The following is a 24076-nucleotide window of genomic DNA, read 5'->3' as shown; positions in this document are numbered from 1 at the left end:
GGTACCAAGAACTTACCATCGATATTCCCTTATCCCTAATACAGGTCTCCAGGAATGACCAATAGAAGGGTGGAATTTGAACGGTGGTATGAATGCTTAGCAGCAGCCCTTATTAGTTGGATGCTATTCTAGCTGAACTGGTACTTTGTTTTCAGGATCGTTCACCTCCCTTTTAGTCGCCTCTTAGGATAAGCAAGGATACTGTGCGAGTATAGTTCATTCCCTACCCACAGGGGTCTTGAAAATTATTAAAACTGTAACAGTAACACTCCCTTAGTGGATATTGCTGGTAATACAGTTAATGCGGCAGTAACTATTTGTAAAAAACTGTCACACGTGAGGGGAGTAAAGAAGCAATAGAATAACAAATATTGACTTCAGGAAAATGCAGTTAGAGCAAGGGCATCTCAATTCTGAGTTAAGGATTAGTGAAATGGTTCTGAAGGTGGTCTTGAAAAGGTGCAACAGGGCTATACAAAGTTTTCCCGTGAACAAAATGGTACACGAGTCATCAGCCATAAAATTTTCCTTCATTCTTTTCAGATAGCCGCCCTAGATAACATCTACCACCAGCTACCCTCACACTCCCTCAGCCTGTAAGGAAGCATAGTCTCCCAGAGACTACTCTCATGAGGGACACTGTTCAACAGGAAGGCATAAATAACCAACCCATTTTCAATACCTTCCAAGATTAGCTCCCAGGCTTGAAATAATTGATACTATAGATGAGTGTGCAGAACTATTGTTGCTATGGATGAGACAATTTATTCAAGTGTACTGACTACTAAGGTCATTTTGCACCTATCACAACCCAACACATTCCCATGATGGATATGAAGCAAACCAAATAAGTACAATATCAACATTAAAGGTAGAGATGATTTGTGCCTTGTATCACTTACATGTTACAAGGGATATAGGAACTAAATTCTTCCAAATAAGCTATTACTCAGCCACGGGCACCTGGGTTATCACCAAGCACAGGAACTACCATCTCCCACACCCAACATTTCTCACATTGTCAGTGGGTGACTGCAAATCGGGGAGTTGCAATCTTTCCAGAGAGGTGATGATATCTTCAGTAAAGAGATAAAAGTTAGTCAGAGCACAACATCTTATTCTCAATAACAGGATGGCAAATTTCTTCCGTGTACTTTTGGCAGAAGGTGATCACACTGAAGACATACTTTTCACTCCGCGGAGCTCATTTGCAATTACCATCCATAAGCAACTCCATCCTACTTTACGTTTCCTTTACTATTAATGTAATGGCCTACAATTCCTTAATGTAGAAAATAAAAGACTGCCCCATCACAAAACCAACTCCTGCCACAACACAAACAACCAACTGCACATTACCACAATTTAAGCATGCCTGTAAATGCCTCTAAATTTGCCATGAACGGCCCAAAAAATATCTATAATATAAAAAAAAGAAAAGCACAATACCTAAGTCCATTCTCTGAAACAATTTTTAAAGTCTCCACAGCCTTTTGGCTCACTTCTAATGGATACAACAAGATTTTCACATCTTTGGGATTTTCCTCATATAAATGCAGGTATCTTGGCAGCTGGAAAACCCAAACAAACAAGAAAAGGCTTACTAGGATAAAAGCGGACAATCAATAGGGGACAGACATTGGGAACATAAATTTGACTCATAAGGAATTGAACACTGAGATACTTTACAAGCTCCTATAATATGAGACCTTCTTTTGAAGAAGTAAAACAAACAATAGCTTCAAAGTAATACCATCATGAAAGTACCCCGGGCATTTATCCTTTAAAATAACAACCATCTCAGTTTTTATTGCCATATTACTTTTAAACATAATACAATGTCTTCATATAAAAACAAACATCAAAATAACATTTCCTACAAGCTGAGTAACAAAGGTATGAGCATTTGATAAAAATATTATTCATAATTATTCTATTAATGCAGAAACACTAATTATACTTTTTTATTAAGTATACCAGTTTTGCAATCGCATCTTGAACATCTTCATCAGTGATTTCATGGTATAAAACAAGCCTCATATAACTTTTTCTCAAAGGTACCATCTTAACTGCAATTTCCTTGCCAAGCACCTCTTTTTCATCATCTTCAACCTGAATGGAGCAAGAAAAATTGGAACATGACATCAAATATTTCAGCACAGCGAGTGGAAAGTGAACTATGATGCATTCAATGTCAGTAAAAAATTCTATATAAGGAGCATTGCACTTGTACTCATTCAAACTAATTCCAAACCAATCAGCACATTTTCTATTTAATTATACAATACAAGGGCGGTTCAATAAGTACCCGTATTTGAAGACAAAGGGCGTTCCTGAGGGAAGTTTATGTTATCATCATGTGCTACCATCTATCAAATGACGGTGAAACAAATTTCAGACTGATTTCAAGGTTAGTTTGGATTTGGCAGCCATTCAAGTAAGATGTGTTTCGTGATTTTTGCTAAGATGAAAAAAGAGCAGTATGGTTCAGTAATTCACTTTTTGTTTTTGGATGGGAAGATGAAAAAAGAGCAGTATGGTTCAGTAATTCACTTTTTGTTTTTGGATGGGAAGATGAAAAAAGAGCAGCATGGTTCAGTAATTCACTTTTTGTTTTTGGATGGGAAGAAATGCGAGGAGATAAAAGCAAAGTTGGATGCTGTTTATGAGAACACTTCGCCACCTATGATCACAGTTAGATATTTGTTCAACGAATTTAAACGTGGGCGAACATCTGTTTTTGATGAGGAGCGACCAGGACGCCCGGCAGACGTGGTTACCAAGGAAATCATTCAAAAAGTCCACGCCATGATTCTAGCCGGTCAATGAACGAAAGTGCACAAAGTAGCAGAGGCCGTGGGTGTGTCGACCGGAATGACAATTAATATTTTACATGATAAGTTGGCAGTGAAAAAATTGTTGGCCCGATGGGTGCCGCAATTGCTCACGGTGGACAACAATGGCTGATCCAGAGTTGTCGCCACCAAACTGCATGAACTATGTTATGAATTGCTGCCGCACCCCCTGTATTCACCCGATTTGGCTCCCTGCGACTTTTTCTTATTCCCTAACATGAAGAAATGGCTCACAGGAAAAAATTCAGCTCAAACGAGGAAGTTATCGCTGATACAGAGGCGTATGTTGGAGAGTTTGACAAATCCTATTTTTTGGAGGGGTTAAAAAAATGGGTGGAACATTGGGAGAAGGGTATTTTTCTAAAAGGGGACTATGTTGAAAAGAAAAAGTTTTTGAAAAAATGGTTTCTTCATTTATAACACGGGTACTTATTGAACCGCCCTTGTAACACCCATTTAATTTAGTACTCACTGCAATTTTATAATGGTCAAATATTGCTATTTTACAAGCAAATCAGGCAGGTCAGGGTGAAAATAAGAGAGAGAATACATGTTCTCAAATGAAAACTACAAGTAGGTTTAATCATGATGGGTCACCACAATAAAATTAACTCAAGGTCTAATGGTGACCAATCACTTATCTTTTGTTTCTCAAGGTGTCTGCCAGGTACCCCATAGGTTTTTCATCATTATGTGTTTTACATTATTAAATATGCCCAATCAGGTCACAATCGGCCATGGATAAAGAAAGGCAAGCTGCATTTGCTTTAATTAGGTATGCAGAAGGCCCCTGGATATTGAGTGCTCAGTTTCAATCTCACTGCCCCGCCTAATGATTCTGAGTTTCTGAATGATAAACAAGTGGGAGCTTAATTTTCAAATTAAGCCTTTTGCATTGGCACAAAAAAGCTGCATGAGATGGCCTTTCATTGGCTAGTAGCTGGGAAATTCATTCTCCTCTGCTGTTACCAGCACATAAAAGGGCTTGCATTGGCATCTTCTTCCAGAGAAGACATGTTTTGTCGTAATTAAAAACCTGTTGGGGCAGGTAAACTTCTGAATTTACAAGCTTCTTGAAGTCACCAATCAAGTTCTTTGCTGCCTTTGACTCAGAACATGCTGTTTCACCATGCTCGTCGCCGGTTCTTCTTTTAAACTTCTCAAACCATACACAGCTTCCTTTAAATACTTCTTTGGTCATTGATGATCCTGGCTTCTTTAAAATTACCTGTGAATTTTATTTTCACCTTCTTAATAATGATATTCTCATTAATAGCATTGCATCGCAATTGCTTTTTGTTTATCCATATAAGAAGCAACCTTTCCACATTGTTGAGAATATGTAACCTTTGCGTAGATATTCTTGTCACTCCCTTTGAAGCATCTATCTGCTTAATTTTGTCCTTGTTCTTGAGGATAGTGTGAATAGCTGAAGTAGACCGATTGTACAAGCATGCTAGACTAGCCATTGCTCTTGCTTTGCAATGATTTCGCTTTACACTTCTACAATTATTTTCATTCTCTCATGGTTGTCTTCTTGTGGGTTTTTCTTTAAGGAGAATTTTTTAAACTATTCACAAAATATTATTAAACCTTGCACAAAAAATCACAAATAATACGTCTGAATTTAAGTTTGGAAAAGTAGGTGACCACTAGCGACACTAAGATCCTAGTGGAGCAAGTACAAAACACAAAATGAAGTAGCAGGCATTTAATCATTTTGGGAACTCCCCTCTCCTTAAACTACATTTAAGAGTCAATTTCATCAAAAATGCTAAAACACACAAGTAATTTATTACAAAATATTATTTTGGTAACTTTCATTTTTTAAGACACATGCTTAGTAATGCATAATATTATGGTTGGCAAAGTAGCCAGCATTATTAGCGAACCCTTTTCCTTGATAAAATTTAAGATGGGAATGAATTTTGCTCCAGTTGTAAGGGATAATGCCGCAAAACTGAACTGTTACAGTTGCACAGAGCCAGCATTCCCCAGCTTAGCACGAATGATATCCCCAAAGCTGTAGGCTACATGTTCTGAATGATGTGGGTGCTTTGCCTTCCCTCCTTCCTAATCAGTATGATGTTTCAACATGATACTATGTGGTGATGACACCCTTTAAGAGGCTGGAATCCTATACAAGAAGGAACCCATGACTTGGGCCACCAATATATTACATGTATATGAAGATGCCATATTGACACATGGTGGGACCATAATGACTGAATGATAGTTAAGAAGGATCCTTAACATCCTTGGGTAATGAACCAACCAAAAGGAGGAAATGTACCCTACCCTCTACACATTGAACAGGGTTACTCATTCATACATATGGTCTGAATTTGTTCCAGAAGAAACTGCTGACCATTGACAATACAGGGACTTTGCACTCACTCCAGTACAGTCATTGTGGCAATTTTTATAGCAAACATCTGTTTTGGAAAATGCATAGACTATACGAAACGTTAAGTCACAAGAGATGGCATGGTAACGCTCCCATCTGCCAAAATTCAGGCTGACGGGCCCTCATGAACATACTTTTAGTTAACACACAAGGTGGCGATCTTACCGGCTCCAACATACAGGGTATATGGGTTTGGGCAGCAGGGGCTATCCAGTTAGGAGCCAAAGGTTGGTTAGAGAGGGTTGATCATCAGCAGCAGCATTGCATGCAGGCACGCAACCTATTACAATGGTACTAAGCAGCCATAGACTTGGTAATCTTCAAGTTGGCAAAATATAATTCTATGCAATTAATAATTTTGCCTGAGTTGGACGATTGAGAGCAATGGATGAACTGTTTTGTTGCGATTCAAGTCAGAATATGCACAGTAGTTTTTCCAGATTAGAAGTCATCAATTGTAATTTGCTGACTCAGAACAGGGTTACAAGAATAGGAAGAGCTTAACTTTCTCGGCTACTTCATTTTCTAATTGTTTCACTGTGAGGGACCTTTCCTAGTCCACCTGTAATCTACATAATATGGATGAAAAGCCAGCAAAAAAAGCAAGAAGAGTTATTTCCCTAAAAAGATAACATTATAAATGAATACAACAAGAAACAGAAAAATATGCCAGTAGTGGTAAGCCCACTCTAATCCGTTGGTTTAAACCCTTTTTTTGAGAAAGAGAGAAAGCTGAAACTAAAATTCATTTAAGGAAACTCTTAAGTGGTCCAATTCAGCAAAAAAATCTGAAGAAATCACTGTGAAAATGAATATTGACAACTTCACAGCATCCATTTGTTGGCTTGCCAATATTAAGAGCATGTATTATATTGTGTCCCTAAAGATATGTGGTGAGGGAGAGGTCAACCACATGTTTTGAATTACTCTCAGATAGTGAATGAGATAATCTAGGCCAATATATTTTTAACGGCAATTAATTGCTTTAAAGTGCCATTTCATCTATGATGAAATGACACTTTATTATATTTAATTATCAAAACAAACATTGGCCTTCAAAGAAATTAAATTTAACAAAGGAACCAAAGAAAACATTGGTAATTATTAGAATTTAGTGTTGACATTCTTGTTATTACATTTAAAAGGAGTCAATAAAAGTAAATAGTAAATGTAACTTACCCGAGCCAAGCGTTCACAAAATTCCACTGAATCAAGTCGTTTGACATCATACCATATAAAGAGGATGTTTGTGTGCAAATTCTCCAGGTCCACATTGAAGTATTTGCTCTTGACATCATTAATAGCTGGAAAAAAGTTATCATCAGTTAAAATAGATGTAAAAATTGAAATATATACCTATCACCCTGTACCCTATCTTAAAGTAAAGTATACTTGTACCTCTCTCTTGTAAAAACTACAATTTTCAATACATCCCATTTTGAATCCCATATAATCACAGCCTTCCCAGCAGTTCTTAGAATTTGTCACAGAAGACAGCTAAAATGATTAGTTATTCTACCAATTGAAGTTTCTATGCATCACAAGAACTTCCTTATGCTTGCCTTAAATCATTTCCTTCTTCATTTCTACTTAACTTTTAACTGGCACCATGCTGTCTAAAAAGCATATTCCTATCCTATGGCTCTATTCACTTATATGGCCAAATACAGTTCTAAAAAAATGTAAAAATTTTAATCCATTGATAAAAATGTTCATTGAATAATATTTTATAACTACTTTTTCAGTCTCCCTCTCAGTATTTAATTCTTCATTAAATGTCCCCTAAAGAGATTTGTAAATTCTGTTCAAAACTAAATAATGCCCCAAGCTAAGTCAGATTTAAAATTTAAAAGACCTCAAACACTTGTCTAATTTCGCTTAAAAATGTTTATAACATGACTCATATTTCATTACTGTACAACATCTTTAGATGAGTTACAGAACTTTATCCATAAGTACAATACTCAGCTATTGGTAGGGGTGAGTACATATAGCTGTGGATAATTCTTCAAAACTCACCTGAAGACGTTGTGCAGCAATTAAATCAGGTCTGAGTAATAAAACTTTTAAGTAAAATTAAAAAAACGTTTGAGTTAATCATGAAGCAGTTCCACAAAGTCACACTTGAAACAGTTTCCTATGTAATACAGTTTTAACTATATTCCATAAGGAGTGACTTAAAAAGTGCATTTCGCTCTACTTATATAATGGCTCATAGTACAGTGCGCATTCAAGCACTATAGACACCCACATTTAATACCCGTATAGTTAAATTGCCAGTTAACTCCTGGATATTTCATGCACAGCTTATTGACGTTCTTATGCAATGCATGTAATATTGTAACATGAAGCATAACAGAAAACAGCATGAAATAATTTTAGGAATAACCTCTCCATCACCTCAAAATAAAGTAAGATATGATTGAAAAATGGGAAAAGCAAATGATACTGGATTTTATGTACTATTGGATAAAACTTAAAAAATTACAAATGGTAGCAAACATTAACAGTTAACATAGGTGAATAGATTTGTAACAAGGGATAACAAGGAAAAATATTAACTCACAGAGTCATGAAAACATACAACACCAAAATGAAAGTCTTACCTTTAGCAATTTGATATGTATGCTTGTGATCGATTGCAAGTCGGTCAACCATGGTATCTAAGGCAACAATCCCTGCAGCTGCCATAAAACCTGCTTGTCTCATCCCTCCACCCAATGCTTTTCTGGCACGCCTTGCCCTATCAGGAAAAACCAAATTTACTTCCACAGATATCAAAGGATTAAAGGACTGCATGTAAATAAGAATTATTTAGTTTTTTTTAATTTCAAATAGTAAAGTATTTTATGCTAGTTTCCTAGAATTATATTTACCTCAATTAATAATTATAAACCTCTCCTTGCATGAACATACACAAATATATACATTTTATTAAAGACTAGTTGAAACATAAAAATATGCTCCCCTTTCAAAATCTGCTTTGAAACTTCTTAACCATTTAGTAACTATTAAAAAATCCAACATTTTTATCTTTAAATTTATTGCTTTTAGCATGATCAGAAAACATCATAGAATGAACATAAGAATACAATATTTCAGGGAAGGCCATAACTACAGTTCAGAAGTGAAGCATATTCATGGCTATTTGCACATTCAACCATACACGAGGGTGGTCTGAAAAGTTTCCAACCTCAGAAAATTTCAGAAAAAATGTATTGTATCTTTGTTAGGCTTGGGTAACAAAGATACAAGACATTTTTTCTGAAATTTTCTGAGGCTTGTTAGGCTTGGGTAACAAAGATACAAGACATTTTTTCTGAAATTTTCTGAGATCGGAAAATTTTCAGACCACCATCGTATTTTCCATTGCCATAAAATATATTTTATTCTTATCACAGGTGAGGCACTAGTGAGGGCAAAAGAAGGCAGAATGAGGGCTTATGGCTTGAGGGACAAAAAGAGGGTTGTGTTCCCCACCCCTTGCCTACCCCCAACAATCATTCCCTCTCATCCCTCCCATTTCCATCCATTAGGACCAATACACACCCTTCTTTTGAATCACATAGCCCCCTTCCCTCACCTCCTCCCTTTCAATCTAAACATGATATAGAGGCAGGAACTTGTGGCCCTCATCACCTGATACTGATCCAATACATTGAATCTTGGGTAATGATTAATAGACTTCATCCAGGAAAAATTATTTTCAACTAATACCTAATGCAACAATAATGGACTCACTCATAAATAAAAGCCTTTGACCCAACCAAAACAGATCCTATTGGAGCTCCAAGGCTTTTACTGAGGCAAAATGTTACAGATGCAAAGTTTTTCACAATCCTAGAAGCTGGGATGCCCAAGTAAACTGCAGCATTGAACAATCGAGCTCCATCCATGTGAAGAGGAATTTTAAGAGAAGATGCTGCAACTGCTAACTAAAAAGGAAGAACAACACAGTGGCCAGATATTAAACAATGTGCAACCAAATCAAATATTTTGCTATTCAATTAATTTTTAACTGTGTTTGACCTTATTTTCTTAATACTTTCTTCAGTCAATACAAATGGTAATTTTTTATCATTTCAATAAATTATGCTGCATCACCATCTTGGAATCTGTACAAAATATCGTATTGTGTCAATGGATGCACAACAAATCATCTCAAATCCGGGCACACCCCTTGGAACATTTGTCCCCTCGAACCTTGTGTATCATTGATTGCCAACAACTTTCAACAACTCCATAAAATACATTAGAACCCTACAATGTAAGAAGAACTCAGTTAAACATGCAATAAGCTAATTTATATAAAATATAACACCAATTTTCTTCAAAAATTATGTTGTCAAAGCTTAAAGTTTTCACTAAAAGTGAGAGCCTCCCAAAAAGATTTAGACGCCATGGATCAGGGCTTCATTTTCTCGTAGAAGCCATAAAAAAATAGAAAACAATCACTTAATAATAGGAAAAAATTATAGTAAGTTGTAAATAGTTTGATGCAAAGGAACACGATATACATATATCATACCTCATCAAGCCACTTGAGTGGTAGGACTTTCCCTCCACATATATTATGAGTGTTTTCCACAATAATCAGCGAGGAAGTTGGCTCATGAATGTCCCTAGTCCTGACTTTTGACTTCATCAGTTCAATATCAAATGTACCATCTGGATGATTGGGTAGCATACACAGAGAAACACCAGCTATCTGAAAAATTAAGAATGTGTATTGTTAAATTATGCTACAAAATAATTCCATGTGTCATTATAAAAAACCTTGAAATGTAATACTGATGATGAAATACACATTGTAACAATAAATTATCTGAAAGATTAGAATAATTTGAGCAATGCTTGTAATTAAAAATTGCACTAATGTGATCAAATAATCCACTGAAACTTTACGCAAGTTTGAAAGTGTATACAAGATCTGATTATAGACTCACAATATTCATGCTATTTATAAATACACAAAGAAAACTAAATAAAAAACGCAAAGAAAACTAAATAAAATACACAAAGGAAACTAAAAAATCTAGTAAAATAGATTTGTTTCATAAAATAGCTTATAATTTTAATTTTGTATGGTTTTAGCTACAAAACTTTCTTTTACACAAGTATATCCTTGCAAAGCATATTTATGTTTTGTGCACTCTACTTTGAAATTTCTTTTTATAAAAAACCAATGCAGTTATTTAGGCCATAATCTTTGTTTTTAAAATGTAGTGCTCAGAATAATCCTCTTTTTTTATTTTGATAGCTGCAAGTACATCCGCTCTTTATTTCTTTTCCTGCAACACATTACATAATCATGATTATTTAGGCTGAATACTTGATAAGTTTTATAGTTTAACTCAAAATTATCTCTACTTATTGGTGAATTTTAAATGCCCATGCATCTGAATTGCTATTAGTAAACAAAGTTTTAATGCAATCAATGCGATGCAATCAAGTCTTAAATTATTATTTGTTTGCATACCAAATTTCTGTACAGGGCAAAGCTCCATGTGGGAATAATGTCATTATAAGCAATTTTCAGATGAAAAATACAGTCAAATAAGAAGGTCAGAAAGTTCTTTGGATTTATTCCTTGCATTTTGAATGATAAGTAATAAATGTATCCATATTCCTGCACACCATTACTAAAACATTGTTTTGGATACATAGAATAAGGTCATGCTTTGCAGCTGATCTCTTTACCATTTGTTACCAAAGTTTTACTAACTGTGTAAGATCCAACATAATAAACACCAGAAATGGTAAGCAAATAATCTAAGATAAAGTTTTGATAAGTTTTAATATATAAAAAACAAATGATATTGTAGTTAAAACATGAATTGAGAGGACTTTCAAATATAAATTGAGTAATTACTTCAAAGAAATCAATAATAAGAATGTTTAAATGCTAGAGTAATGCAGGGTTTCACTCGAGGTGTTATAAATTCCCCAAAACTATCCAGATCAAAGAGGGTGTATTTTCCATTTACATACCACATCCCCAACAAAGTTAATTTATGGGTGAATACTGGTCGGATGGTAATAATCATGGACTGCAAAGTCAAAAAAATCAAGAAACAGCAGGTAGTCTCATTGTGTTTTTGGGAATATTACATACTATATTTACAGCAGTGTCAGAAGTAAATGTGAATTCATAATTATTGCATGTGAAGAAGAACACCATTTTGATCAGAAATTCTAAAATCTAAAGTTACTGAAAAATGACCCTCTTAGCAATGAACATAGGTTTTCTGGAAAACGAAACCAACACTCTGAAAATTTTGTGATGTACTTATTTACAAAACCTCAACAAGACTGATAACAGTAGTGAATATAGCATCACCTCAGTCACATTAACAATTTTCCGTTCTGATTGATCAACAAGAAGCCTAAAAATCACTCAAAGAAAAAAACTACCTTTTGACAAGATTGCTACGGAACAAAATAAAACATTTTCACAAAGGAGCAACAGCAAAAATGAACACACAATAAAACTGTTAAAACATAAATATATTAACAAAGCAAAATGTTTAGGCCCTTTATTTTATGTCAGGCATTAGCTACTTCTTCAAATTGTGAAATCACCATGCAATGCCTCCTGAGAAAGATCAAGTAGGTGAAGAGCTATGAAGAACAGAGATATTAAGGCATAAATATTTGCCTCCCAAAATGACAGGAAGAGAAATCACCTAAGTAAAATTTTCAAAAAAAATTTCCTGGAAATCTGCCAAATTCTTTGAGCTTCCCGGCAAGTGGTAATTTTCTAAGTTTTCCAGGTTGGCATTCACCCTGTATATGGAAAAATAAGATGAAACACTATAATGTTAAGGATACAGAAATGAGAAGAAGGGAGATTTCACTTTTATTCAGACAGAGGTGGTTGACATCATCTTGAAATACCCCAAGTAATAAAGGTGTTCATGATGTAAAGGATTCAAAGTACTGTGTTAAAAAAATTATCAGAGAAAAGTAAGTAGTATGAGAAAACAAACGAGCAGTTTAAGGTAATTAATGGATCAGAAGCATGGATGCCTGAAAGAGTAAAAAGAGTAAAGAGGAGCTATGAAGCTATTAGCCCTGGCACTAAAGGCAAATCCTGATGATCACTTGGACAGATAAAGAAAAGAAAAGTAAATGAGGCAAACATTGGGAAAAAGAAGAAAATGTTTTATGGACAACCAAATGAAAAGAAGAACAATATTCACTGTGTGCATCTTGAAACACAGAAACTTCAGTAACATAATGAGGGGGCCTTCCAATTGGAAGACCCACGAACAAATATGTACGCATATCAAATAAAGGGGGATGTATGAAAGAAGAGCTATCTGGCTATAACGATATGAGCACAGGACATGAAGAATACAACTGTTTAAAATACAGAAGACCTAACAATAATAAAGATATCTTTTGTGGAAAAATTTTTAGCATTGGATTCTCTGTGAATTGCAGAGAAAATATGCCATCTGCAGAAAAAGGATCTAGTATTTTCATTTTAAAAAAGTGTACACATTAAATTGTAAGATTTCAAAACAGTGCCACCCACCTGTGCAGCACCTCCTTGCTCGTATAAAACTGTGTGGGTGAGATCACCTAGGAGAACTTCTGAGCCTCGCCGGGTGCAGTGAACCATAACTGACAGGAAAAAAAAACATTCATGTCATGCATAGGCATTAATCCTCTAAGAGAATAAAAATTAAAATTATCAATTATTTCATCCCATTTGTAATACCACAAGAGGCATGACACCTGAACATTCAGTCCATCTGTTATTTTCGATTAAGCACTAACCAAATTTAGAGTTCATTCAGGGTCTTGATTGACATGAACGGAGTTTTCATCTTTGGATAGGAAGATCAGGCCAATGGCACATAGCAAAAGTGAAAACAGTGACTTTGGATGCATTAGCTGCACAGCACCCGCAACATCATTGGCCTCTTAGTTGCATTTAAGGCTACACTTAAAGATGAGGTCATTCAAGGCAATTTATAAAAAATTGTATGAAATGTTAAGGGCACATTTGTCAGTAATTTTCAAGAGCAAATTTTTCTAAGTTCATTGAGAACTCTTTTGAGCACACTGAAGTAATATTAAACTTTTAAATCACATCCTGTAAAACATACACAGTGATGAATGCTGAGACAGATATATCATTAGAAGGTTCTGTATGAGCAATCTGTGCCATCTCATAAGAAAAACTGAGCCAAGATAGTATTGGCCAGGTGGCTCAGATGCGACAAGAATATGTACACAATAGTAAAAACAACAACCCTCAACACATGGTATATATAAATCTGAAGAGTATAATCCAACACCTAATGAAACCTTGTTATTAGTCATTCCTTTTGTTGCTAAACTGTTATACTGCAAAATTAGTAAATGAGGCATTTTTTATTAGAAAATGCTGAGAGATATAAATTCAGGTAATAAATATCATAGTTAATATAAAGAAGCTATTCCAACTCTTAATGCTGCAGTTTAGGTGAATGTGGATTTATTAGAATTCAAATTATATTTTCCCTAAAAATTCGAGCTACAGGTATAAAGCAAACAGGATGACCACTCAGTTGGAAAAATCTAGATAAGGTCAGGATTTAATTTATTTCATCAAACACTTATGAAAAAAATAGGGAAAATAACCAATTTTTTTAAAGTCCAGAATCTGATTTGTGAGGGAAGTATTTTCATTGGGAATATAAGGAAAATGTTGGGAATGGGAATTTAAATAATGAGCCTAAGAGTCATTGATTGCATTGGTAAGAAATATGTATCAAAGCAAAGATTTTGCATGCACAATTGCAAGTGCAATTACAATTGCATGCATAACAAATACCAGATATTGAATGAACTAACAAAGAAAGACAGCTACCCACTGCTGCAAACTGGGCACCTTACCCACAGCACCCTAGTCAAACCAGAAGATCATGAGAAGACGGTTATACATGTATTACTGTGGATTTATTGAGGTATTTCCAACAGTGCCAGATATTCACACTAACTTACAGAAAACGGGACATCTTTCAAGTAGACCACAGAGCATCAACATCCTTTTGAGAATTTGGAATAGCCTGTATCATCCCAGGCCAAGTTTGATGAATTGTTCTTTGCCAACACGGACACAAGTGGTAAGGGAGTATATTGTCCCAGCAAATTAATGGAGTTATGAAAGTGTTGACATACTAAAAATACTTGAGGCTAGTTATCAAAACCAGAGATACATCACCCCCAAGAACAAGCTCTTAGCCATAGCAGACACAATTAAATGCTTCCACGAGTACTTGATAGAGTTATAACTGACCATGTGGCATGAAGATAGCAGTCACAGCATCAGATCAGAAGGACAGGTCATCAGATGGATTGAATACCTACAAACCTATGTCTTTAGAATACAACTCCAAAGAGGTGGATTTCATAACAATACAGACAAGTTCTCGATAAGTCATTGCTAAGGAGGCTGTCGCTATTGAATAGACAAGTGCAATGGCCTGGATGAAATAGAAGAGTGGACCAAAGACAGTGAAATTACTAGACAATGATATTAGTTGAGTTACCAAGTGGCTATAAGTGGGATATGATTGCAGATGATTGTGCAAACTATGACCATTAACTCTCAGGCTCAATAGGATCCATCATTAATAGAGGGTGGAATGCTGAAAAGGAAGTGCAAGTCACCCAGCAGTGAGACAGCCAACATTCAACTACTGTTGCCATGGTCCAAAATTCATCATGTCCTCCATGATATACACAATCAAGCTTCAGGTGGACATCTCAGTAATAGTATAATCTAGCCTCAGGTTTGAAAAACTTTTTATTGGCTAGGATATATGAATGATGTTCAGGTATTGTGACAGAAATCAAACATTTGTGTGGCATGTAAATAGCCTCATATTCACAGACGAGCAGTAATGCAGTTGTATCGCATGGGGGAACCATTTGAATGAACAGATGTCGAAAATGCAGGCTCATTCTTTGAGACAAGGAGAAGAAATAAGTATTTTATCGTGATTTTCAACTATTTAAGTCAATAGGTAAAGTTTATATTATTCCTAATCAGGAAGCAATTACAGGTACGAGGCAGTAGAGACCTTGGAGGTCAACTAGATAAATTGATATGGAATACTTTTGGAAACACAATCAAAATATGGCACTTTCAGATGTTTGTATTATTCTTGGAGTGAGGAAGACATGGGCAATGACTCCCCATTCTCAATCTGACAATATAATCGAAAGTTTAAGTTGACATTGGAGGAATAACTTGCCAAGGTTTTGGGTGGTGAACAGAGCGACTGAATTTGCCATATCTCATGTCATCATGGTCTTATGGGCATCAATATAGCAATGGACTATCAGAGATACACCATCAAAGATAGTCTTTGGTGGAAATATTCATTTATCACATATCTTACATTATGGATGGAGCCCTAAAACACAAGAACATAGCACACTATGCAGCAGAGATTACGAAAAGACCATTTCAATCATCAACTCACCTGAGCAAAATTGAAATAAAGAGTGGTCAAATAAAGATGTGGCATGACCTGCAAGTAAACAGTGGTGGCTTTTAAGGGGGAGCAATTTGGTTCTATAACCCCCATAGGAAGAAAGTGAAGCCACCAAAGCTATTCCTGAGAATCCCCTGGGGAAACAGAAAAGGGGCTGCAGTTTGCCATGAAACTTGTGGAAATTCAGGGCTGCATGACAACACAAGAATTAAGGATAAGTATTCACAGTTATAACAAGGTCAATCTGTGCATTATTTTCATCCCTGGACCAAACAAATGCAGCATTTCTGGAATCAGAAGTGAGATAAATTTGTCTATTTTTTAGAAAAACATTATATGATCACATTCTCCACTTAAGAGAACCTCGCTAAAACAGCAAAATACGATTTTCATGAAGTTTAAGTTAGCAAGTGGAAAAATAGCACCTAAGCCTGAGACCCAGATGAAGCACACAGAAAAGAACTTGACCTGGATTCCAAAATATAATGGAATACGTACGGGGAACTATCAACACAATCTTGTCCAATCAACTATTTTTGTGCTAAAATTTTCATAGCTCTAAATCACAGCAACATATAGTCAAGAGTTCTGTAAAATGATTGCTCCCGTTAAGTGACACAGGAGAGTAAAATGAATGCAGTTATTGAGCTTCAACATGCAGAAACGATTATCTTACTTGCAATAAGGTTGCCCATGGTTCCACTAGGTATATAAAGGCCAGCTTCTTTACCCAGAAGTTCTGCTGCTTTCCTCTCCAATTCTTGAAAAATGTAAGTGTAAATAAAGAGTGTTAGATATAATAAAAAGAAGTAGAAGCAGTGAAAGTGTCCTTATTTCACAAATAATACCATTAACTGTTGGATCCTCCCCATATACATCATCACCAACAATGGCTTCAAACATTGCTTGTTTCATCAGTTTAGTAGGCCTGCTAATTGTGTCACTACGAAGATCAACTACTTTCACCTGAAATCAAAATCCAATTAAGCAGGGAAGCAATCAAGATTTCAGTGGTCTCTACAATAGGTACTGTACCAAGGGGTTCATTTCTTAAACTTATAATTTTTCTACGAGCACCTGCAAATGTAAAATTTAGCATCATTATATTCTGTGCATTATACTGAAGAGATACTTTACTAAGAGGACAACTGAAAACGGGTAATTGGGAGTCACCCCACTAGGTAGAATTCTGTGACATTCAACAGTATAACTCCACCAGCCATGATTACAAACCACCTGTCTGGATATAAATACTGGGTACTGAGATAATTTTTGTGGTTCAGTATAATTCCAATAACCAGTTGCTCTTATGCATGAAAATTTTTGCATTGATGGTGTTCAAAAATAGCTAATGGCAAGCAGTCAGATATCAGATGAAATAGTACAGAAGCTTTACCAAAAACAGGAATAAACTTTCATTGCTCATTCCATCAAAATACATAACATGGTACCAAATTACCTTGTGTAAAATTGTTAAACAATAGAAATGATACAATATGTATTAATATATGCATCATAGTTTGGTAGCAACACATTGCTTAGTAATCCATTTATGAATTTGACTGAGTAAAATGTGATGCCTTCTTGAAAGATAAAATATGTGTTAATACCCATTTTCAGAAAATAAATTGCTTAAAACTATAGTCAAACATTAGCAAAGGTTAGTTAAATGGTTGATCGTATTAATACCACCAATGGGAAATTGAAGGGCTCTATGGGTAAAATAGGACACGAAATTAAATGAAACTCTAAAGGAAAAACTAAAAAATGAACCTTATAAATGGTTCAGGATAAATTACCATACCCAATGTAGCAATATGATCCATGCATTAACTTCTTACGATCAACAATTGCAAGGAGTTGCCAACCAGAGGACAGTAACTGGAAATATATCAGTTCACTGTACATTTTTTCACAAACGCTGAAAGTATATGTACATTATGGATTTTGTGTTCTATCCTATGGTGAGACTGCATTTTCTAGGCCGCTCTCTTTTCTTTTGGCAGATAATGAGTAGAAAATTTTGATGAACATAAGAAAGGAAATGTCTACTGCAACATTAAAATATGAGAAATGGATGCGGGCAACAACATCAATAAGTGCTTTTATTAGTGCTAGTAATTAGCATTTACTGCACAGCAGTATGAAAGCATCAATTAATTTACTGTACAATTAATGTTTCCGTGTAGTTGTTACTCTTGTTTATTGTTCTTTCAAAGTAAATTTCATTTACAAATTTTGCAACAAATTATTAAAAAAATACAAAGCAAAATGTGCTAAAAATAAAGAAGAAGAAGGGAAAAATAATATCTAAAATAATAAAGTCCTTATATGTATAATATAAGGAATTGACAAGTTTTCATTGATATAAGGAAGCATATAAAACAAGAAGTAGCCATAATTACACATTAGTTTAATTATGAACGAGATAAAAGATCTCAGGGAAGAACCCATAAAATATAGTATAAGAAGAAATAAGGGAAGACACACATAATAGGTTATGAGATTTAATAAACAGAAAAATAGAAAGGAAGAAAAGAATTGAATGAGTGTAGAGATATTGAGGAAAGTGTGGTTGAGGGAAACAGTGAAAAATCTTACTTACAAACTAATTCAGAATGGGGAATAAACCTGCAAATATTTCAAGAAAGAAGAATAAAGAAGTAATAAATGTAGAAGAAGGGTCAGCATTACGACATGGATCGGTGTAAAAAATTATTAAGAACTCACAACTTGGAAAAACAGTAAAACATTGCAGATGAAGAAACTGGGTCAATTATAATAAAAAATAGAATTTGGTCAAGCTTTTAGAGTTTAAGTATAATAAATCACCAGATCCAGACCAAACACCAGGAGAAATTCTGCAAACAATTGTTAAAAACGTCAAAGCAAAGCTACATAAGTTAATTAACGGAGTGTATGCAAGATTCCATATTTACAAAGAACTTGCCAATTTGAGAAAGGGACTGGTGTACAAAGATGTGAAAAGTCCCAGATTTCCAGACCATAATTAAGATTACTGTAATAGAAAGCAAAGTAAATGGACCTTAGGTGTTTTGTAGGGATTAACATACTAAGTATTCTTAGCAGATATAGTGCCTCTGATAATGCAGATAGCATTTATAAGTAAACTCCAGCTCAGCTTAGAGTCAAGATGGAATCCCAGTAATGTTACCAGGATATCTAATTTACACATATTTTTAAGGCTGCATGATAGAGTTAGCATTTTCTTTATATTTAGCATGGAGTTATTTACCTTAAACCACTCAATGGCCGAAATCAAGAAGATATCAACCATTAACCCTCACATCCCAAGCCTAAAAAATTATGACAATACATAATTTACAACTGTATGGAAAGTGAAGTTAAGAAAAATCGGTACGAAGATGTTTGGATAGTGCAGAGACATAGGAATGCTACAAAGAATAATCATGAAGAAATCCAAGAAAGCAGACAGGCCAAAAGTCATTACATTGACTGATATGGAAAAGACTTTGGATGATGCCAATTACGTCGATCCTGTTTGGAATGCTCTGCTATCTTGTAAGCATTGTCACATCTAATGTAAAATGTGAACTGAATGTCTGAGTCAGAATAGGAGATGCCAAAGATTCATTTCACAATAAAATTGGGATGTTTACATGGAAAGGAATCAGCATAAACATATGAAATATTTCATAAAAACCTATGCATTTAAATGTCAATATATTGGTCTTATGGACCCTCCCAGAAAAAAGTTTGAGTTTTAGAAATCTGGTGCTACATGTTAAAAATACTTGGAGCAAGTAATGTCTAGTATTGCTGCCGTCTTATTCTAAAAAAATATTGAATATTTCACTATAGAGAGAATGTAATTTTTTTTAAAGTGTTAAATGCAGCAAAACATAGTTTCCAAGAGGGACGAAACACTAGATCTGCTGCAGCTTGTTTCATCAATAAAATGATGACAGGCTCATACAATAATGTGGGAACACTGTGGGAATCTTTAATGACCTCTCTTGAGCCTTTGACTGTATAGACCACCCTATGCTGCTGGAAAATTTAGAACATTGAGGAATAAGCAGTAACTTGTCCACTACATATATAGTAAACTTCAATGTGGCACAAGGAAGTATACTAGGTCCCATAGCATTCTTAATTTATACAAAGGATTTGACAACCTATGCAAAGAGGGATGAAATAATTCATTATGCAGATGCAAAAAATTTAACACCAAGTAACAAGAAAAACTCATTCCTGGAGTATAATGTTACTGATTCCCAAGGACCTTAAGGAGACTGGTTTACCAAAAATGAGCTTACAATAAATTTTGAAAAACAAACTATATATAACTTCAGTAAAAACAGAAACCCCTGAAATGGATCTTCACATCAAACATAATCATTAGAAGACAGCAGTTACAACTTTTTAGGTTCAATAACTGAAAAATCTAAAACTGGAATGAACATATTATGCAGTAACCTTTCCAGAACTACCTATGTCCCAAGAACCCTAGAAAATGTTATTGATCAAGCAGTTTTAAAAACAGCTTCCTTTGGGGTTCTGCTATGGGTGTTGCCCATAGCATAGCAGCATTTGCCCCACAAAGCATTCGTCATAGAAAAAAAAGAGTTGTTAGGTATATGACAAAAAAATTCCAAAAAGATAGATAATCATGTACACCTCATTTTATAAATCTTGAAATCTTACCTGTAACACGTTTGCACAGATACAATGTAAGTGTGTATGTTCGAGAAAAATGTGTCAATTAAAAAAAATGATAGTATCCACTGTTAAGCCATAAGACAAATACAGGTGCATGTAATACAGCATTCCACTTCTTTGCTTTTATAAACACCCCTTTATGCTGGCATTAAAATTCATAATCATTTACCAGCAGGCATAAAAGATACCAACTCATATCAAATGTTCATATCTTTTTTAATCAAGAGGTGTTTTTATGACCTAAACGAATATTTTCCGTCACAGGATGACAAGCTGTAATTTTATTACAACCATTTTTCAAATTTAATGCATACTTTTTTGTTTTTGTGTGACTTGACTTATATTTACCATTCTAAAATAATGTGATGAAATAATATATAAATAACGTAGGCAAGGGAGTGAGAGAGAATAATCAGGTGATGGAAGCAATAGATGACAAGGAACAGGCAACTAATACACCCAATAAGTCATTGAGATTGGCATGTAAATATGATTGAGGGAAGAGAGGAAAAGATCTAGGATGGAATACATGGAGGTCATAAAATAATGATATTCCTACATGGACATAAAATAATTGGCAGTGAAAATAGAGCCCCTTAAAAGGAGATGTTACACCCCGCCTGCCAACCCTACAGGTTGAGAAGGCAGAAGAATGATGGCCGTTCTGCAATGGGTCTTTAGTCTCTATTCTCAAGACCTAAGTCTTAAGGCTAGCATTAATTCATAGCTGCAGGAAAGAAGTCTCCAGTCAAGTCTTGATCAAAGGTGGTTATATTTTAACTGTTGAGACTGAAGACTTCAGACCAGCTCAGCTCAAGCAAATCAACCAACAGCCACTTTCAGGATTCACACAATTCGTAGGACTTCAATACTCGAGAATGAATCCATTGTAGAAAGGCCTTGAGAGTCGGATAGCGGTGAGCAGCTCACAATCCTCCCCTGAACCAAGATGTTCCTGGGAAACTACATGGGGTACTTGGAAAGGAACTGGCTCACTACCCTGATGTGAATTCCACACACGATATGCATTAGGAATACGAAGTGACCCTAACCTATCAAAATATCCGTAGGATTACCGTGGTTTATGCTAAGATTAATGCAAGTTGAAGTCTATCAACGAACGGGCAAGGACTTTGTAACTCGCTTAAACTTAAAAAAGGTCATCCAGAGGAGCAACTAGTTTCTAGAATAAACAACGAGGAAACTTATATCAAAAGATTTATTATGCCCCGATTCACAAGTTCATCAATTCCTTATATTCAAATGTGTTGTATTTTTTATCTAAAAACGGTAATATCAACGGTCTCAAAGCAAGCTTTACCAAAAAAACTTCTGCACCAAAAATTCTTAAATGCTGTAGAATTATTATCAACTGTCTATAGTAACCGAATGTTCACTGAACTGTGACAACGGCCGAAGAGTAAATTCAAATTAATCAATGTAATTTTGTTACAATACAGTTTTTAAAGTAACTTCATAAATATTAAGGAAAATATGAGCCAAAAGATTTGGCAAGAATTCGAAACGTATAAATTCAACTGCAACATTTAAATATGAAGAAAACTTTCTTATGGTAGAAGAAAGAAATATGTGTATCCTAGTCCCTGCTCACACAATCGTTTTACTTAATACGCAGGATACAAAAAATATTTCACACGCTATGTTAAATGAAATACCATACCATTTTTTCTTTGGTATTCTGGTCCGTTTCCACCTTATAATAAAAATTAGCTGCAGATGTGGTAATACTTCTCGAGAACCGCGGAGTAAACCTCAACAGTCGACCCAAATTAGTAAGCATAACAATGTCCTGAAAATGGAACAAAAATGGAATTGTTTTCGCCTTTTTCCTGCACCTCAAAACACTCATAAGCATCAATAGAACTCATATTATACGGATTTACACAGCGCACCCAATTCACCACTCCGCCTCACTGGTAACTTGATAGGATATCATATGACATTACACCAATCATGAAGTCACCACTTAATTATCTTTCAGAAGAGATACAACAGCCTAGTAGCGGTTTTTCAAGGCCAAGGCCAAACTTCTTAAATTGTAATTTGCATCCATTTTTGGTACGGAAATTATGTACATGAATCAAGGTAAGATTACTGATAATACATTTTAATAACTATCATATTCTCATGTTTCTTCAAGTTGAACGACTAATTATTTCCTACTTAAATGCCTGAATTGCCCCTGATACCAAGTATCCAATTCCCGCTGTCCCCAGTTTATTCACTTGTCCACATGTTCAACGATAACGTGATTCAGTTATTGTCGCTGATTGCCGCCGTATGGCGACAAAACAGCGATGGCCAATGCGATGGTTATGGCATGGACAAGCGCTAAATTGAAATCGTGGACGGATGAGAATGTGATCCAGATGAATGGAATTCGCTTAAAGTATTAGTGCCTCCATTTTCTTTGACAAATCTCATAATTTACGTGTAAACAATTGGTGTTTTAGTTATGTTGATTTATGTATATTATTAGTCTATGAACAAATGAAAATCGAAGTGGTTAGTCTGGGCATACTTGTACTTCATTAGACTTCTCGTTGGATGCATGGTTACTAAAGATCACAATACCTACCGCAGGAGTGGCAACTGAATTTTTATCTTATTTTATATTATATTGAGCCTAACGTTTTTAAAGGAAGAGAATTTTTCATTTTGTTTTCTTTTGTGTTTATAAACGATTGGAGTTGAAGAAGTGACAATGGGTATTTAATCATTTAAGATTTACTTCCTATGATCTTTTATTTTAGTGGCGTTACATGGTATTTCAACTCTATTATATTTAACATTATAAGAAAGTAGTGATATTAAATTCCACATGATATTTCAATAGTTTTATTATCACATTCTATTAAACTGACATATTGATAATGATTGTATCTGATGAAATGAAAATAACTTTATTATTGAAGTAGACAACTATTGAAGTACTATGATTCGTTTTTAAAGTATTTTTTTAGATTTTCAATATCGAATATTAATTTTTTTACTTCCTTTGTTATCTGTGGTATATTTGAACTCCATTGCACCATTAAGAGGAGGATGAGAGCCTTTTTAAGCTCCAGAAAATAATTGCTTTAATTCAAGAACAACAAGTTTACATTCAAAATACTCTGATGTACGTATAAAAAATTATTACATTTGAAATTAACATAGGTATGATTGTTTGTATTTGCATCTTTGTTTTTATCTATTTAAATAGTAGGTAGATCTTTTGGCATGATTAGTTAACATATAGTGGCGATGAAATAAATTACTTCAATCGACGATGCACCAAATTATGGCTTAAGATTTAGGAAACATAATATGAAGTAAAACTATAAATATAACAGCATATAAACTCAGAACAAAATATGAAATAAGGTACTGTTTTAAATAGTTGCTGTGGGTTATGAAATTCACTATTCTATTTATTCTCAGCATTGATAAAGGAAAAATGGCACTCATTAAGTATTCCTCAATGTCTCTAATTGTTAGGGAGAGGATGAATTGGATTAACCCCTCAAGCCAGTGTAGGTATTTTAATGCTTGGGCCCCACTTGCAGTATTTCATTTTTCTAAAATTCTTCATGTTGCAGCATTGTTGAAAA

General features: G+C 34.8%; 1 protein-coding gene across 4 annotated transcripts; it reads right to left on the bottom strand.

Moving 5' to 3' along the window:
* Positions 1–917: 917 nt before the first annotated feature.
* Positions 918–22708, bottom strand: LOC139690246 (uncharacterized). 4 transcript variants are annotated; one of them, XM_071587584.1, is made up of 11 exons: positions 22367–22708; positions 22144–22272; positions 16607–16724; positions 16435–16518; positions 12803–12891; positions 9791–9970; positions 9004–9197; positions 7869–8005; positions 6442–6566; positions 1978–2112; positions 918–1571 (listed from the first exon to the last, which is right to left on the bottom strand). In XM_071587584.1, exons 2-11 carry the CDS (start codon positions 22261–22263, stop codon positions 1419–1421), a joined length of 1335 nt encoding a protein of 444 aa, XP_071443685.1. In that variant the 5' UTR covers positions 22264–22272; positions 22367–22708; the 3' UTR covers positions 918–1418. The 4 variants fall into 4 exon arrangements, with proteins under 4 accessions (XP_071443685.1, XP_071443684.1, XP_071443687.1 ...); XM_071587583.1 differs by having other exon boundaries at positions 22376–22708; XM_071587585.1 differs by lacking the exon at positions 918–1571 and having other exon boundaries at positions 1752–2112; positions 22359–22708.
* Positions 22709–24076: the final 1368 nt, after the last annotated feature.

This window comes from Hetaerina americana, unplaced genomic scaffold (assembly GCF_022747635.1).
Source record: "Hetaerina americana unplaced genomic scaffold, ioHetAmer1.1.p SCAF_3, whole genome shotgun sequence".
Taxonomy (NCBI): domain Eukaryota; kingdom Metazoa; phylum Arthropoda; class Insecta; order Odonata; family Calopterygidae; genus Hetaerina; species Hetaerina americana.
The sequence above is the reverse complement of the archived record's forward strand: the minus strand, read 5'-3'. Positions and strand labels throughout refer to the sequence as shown.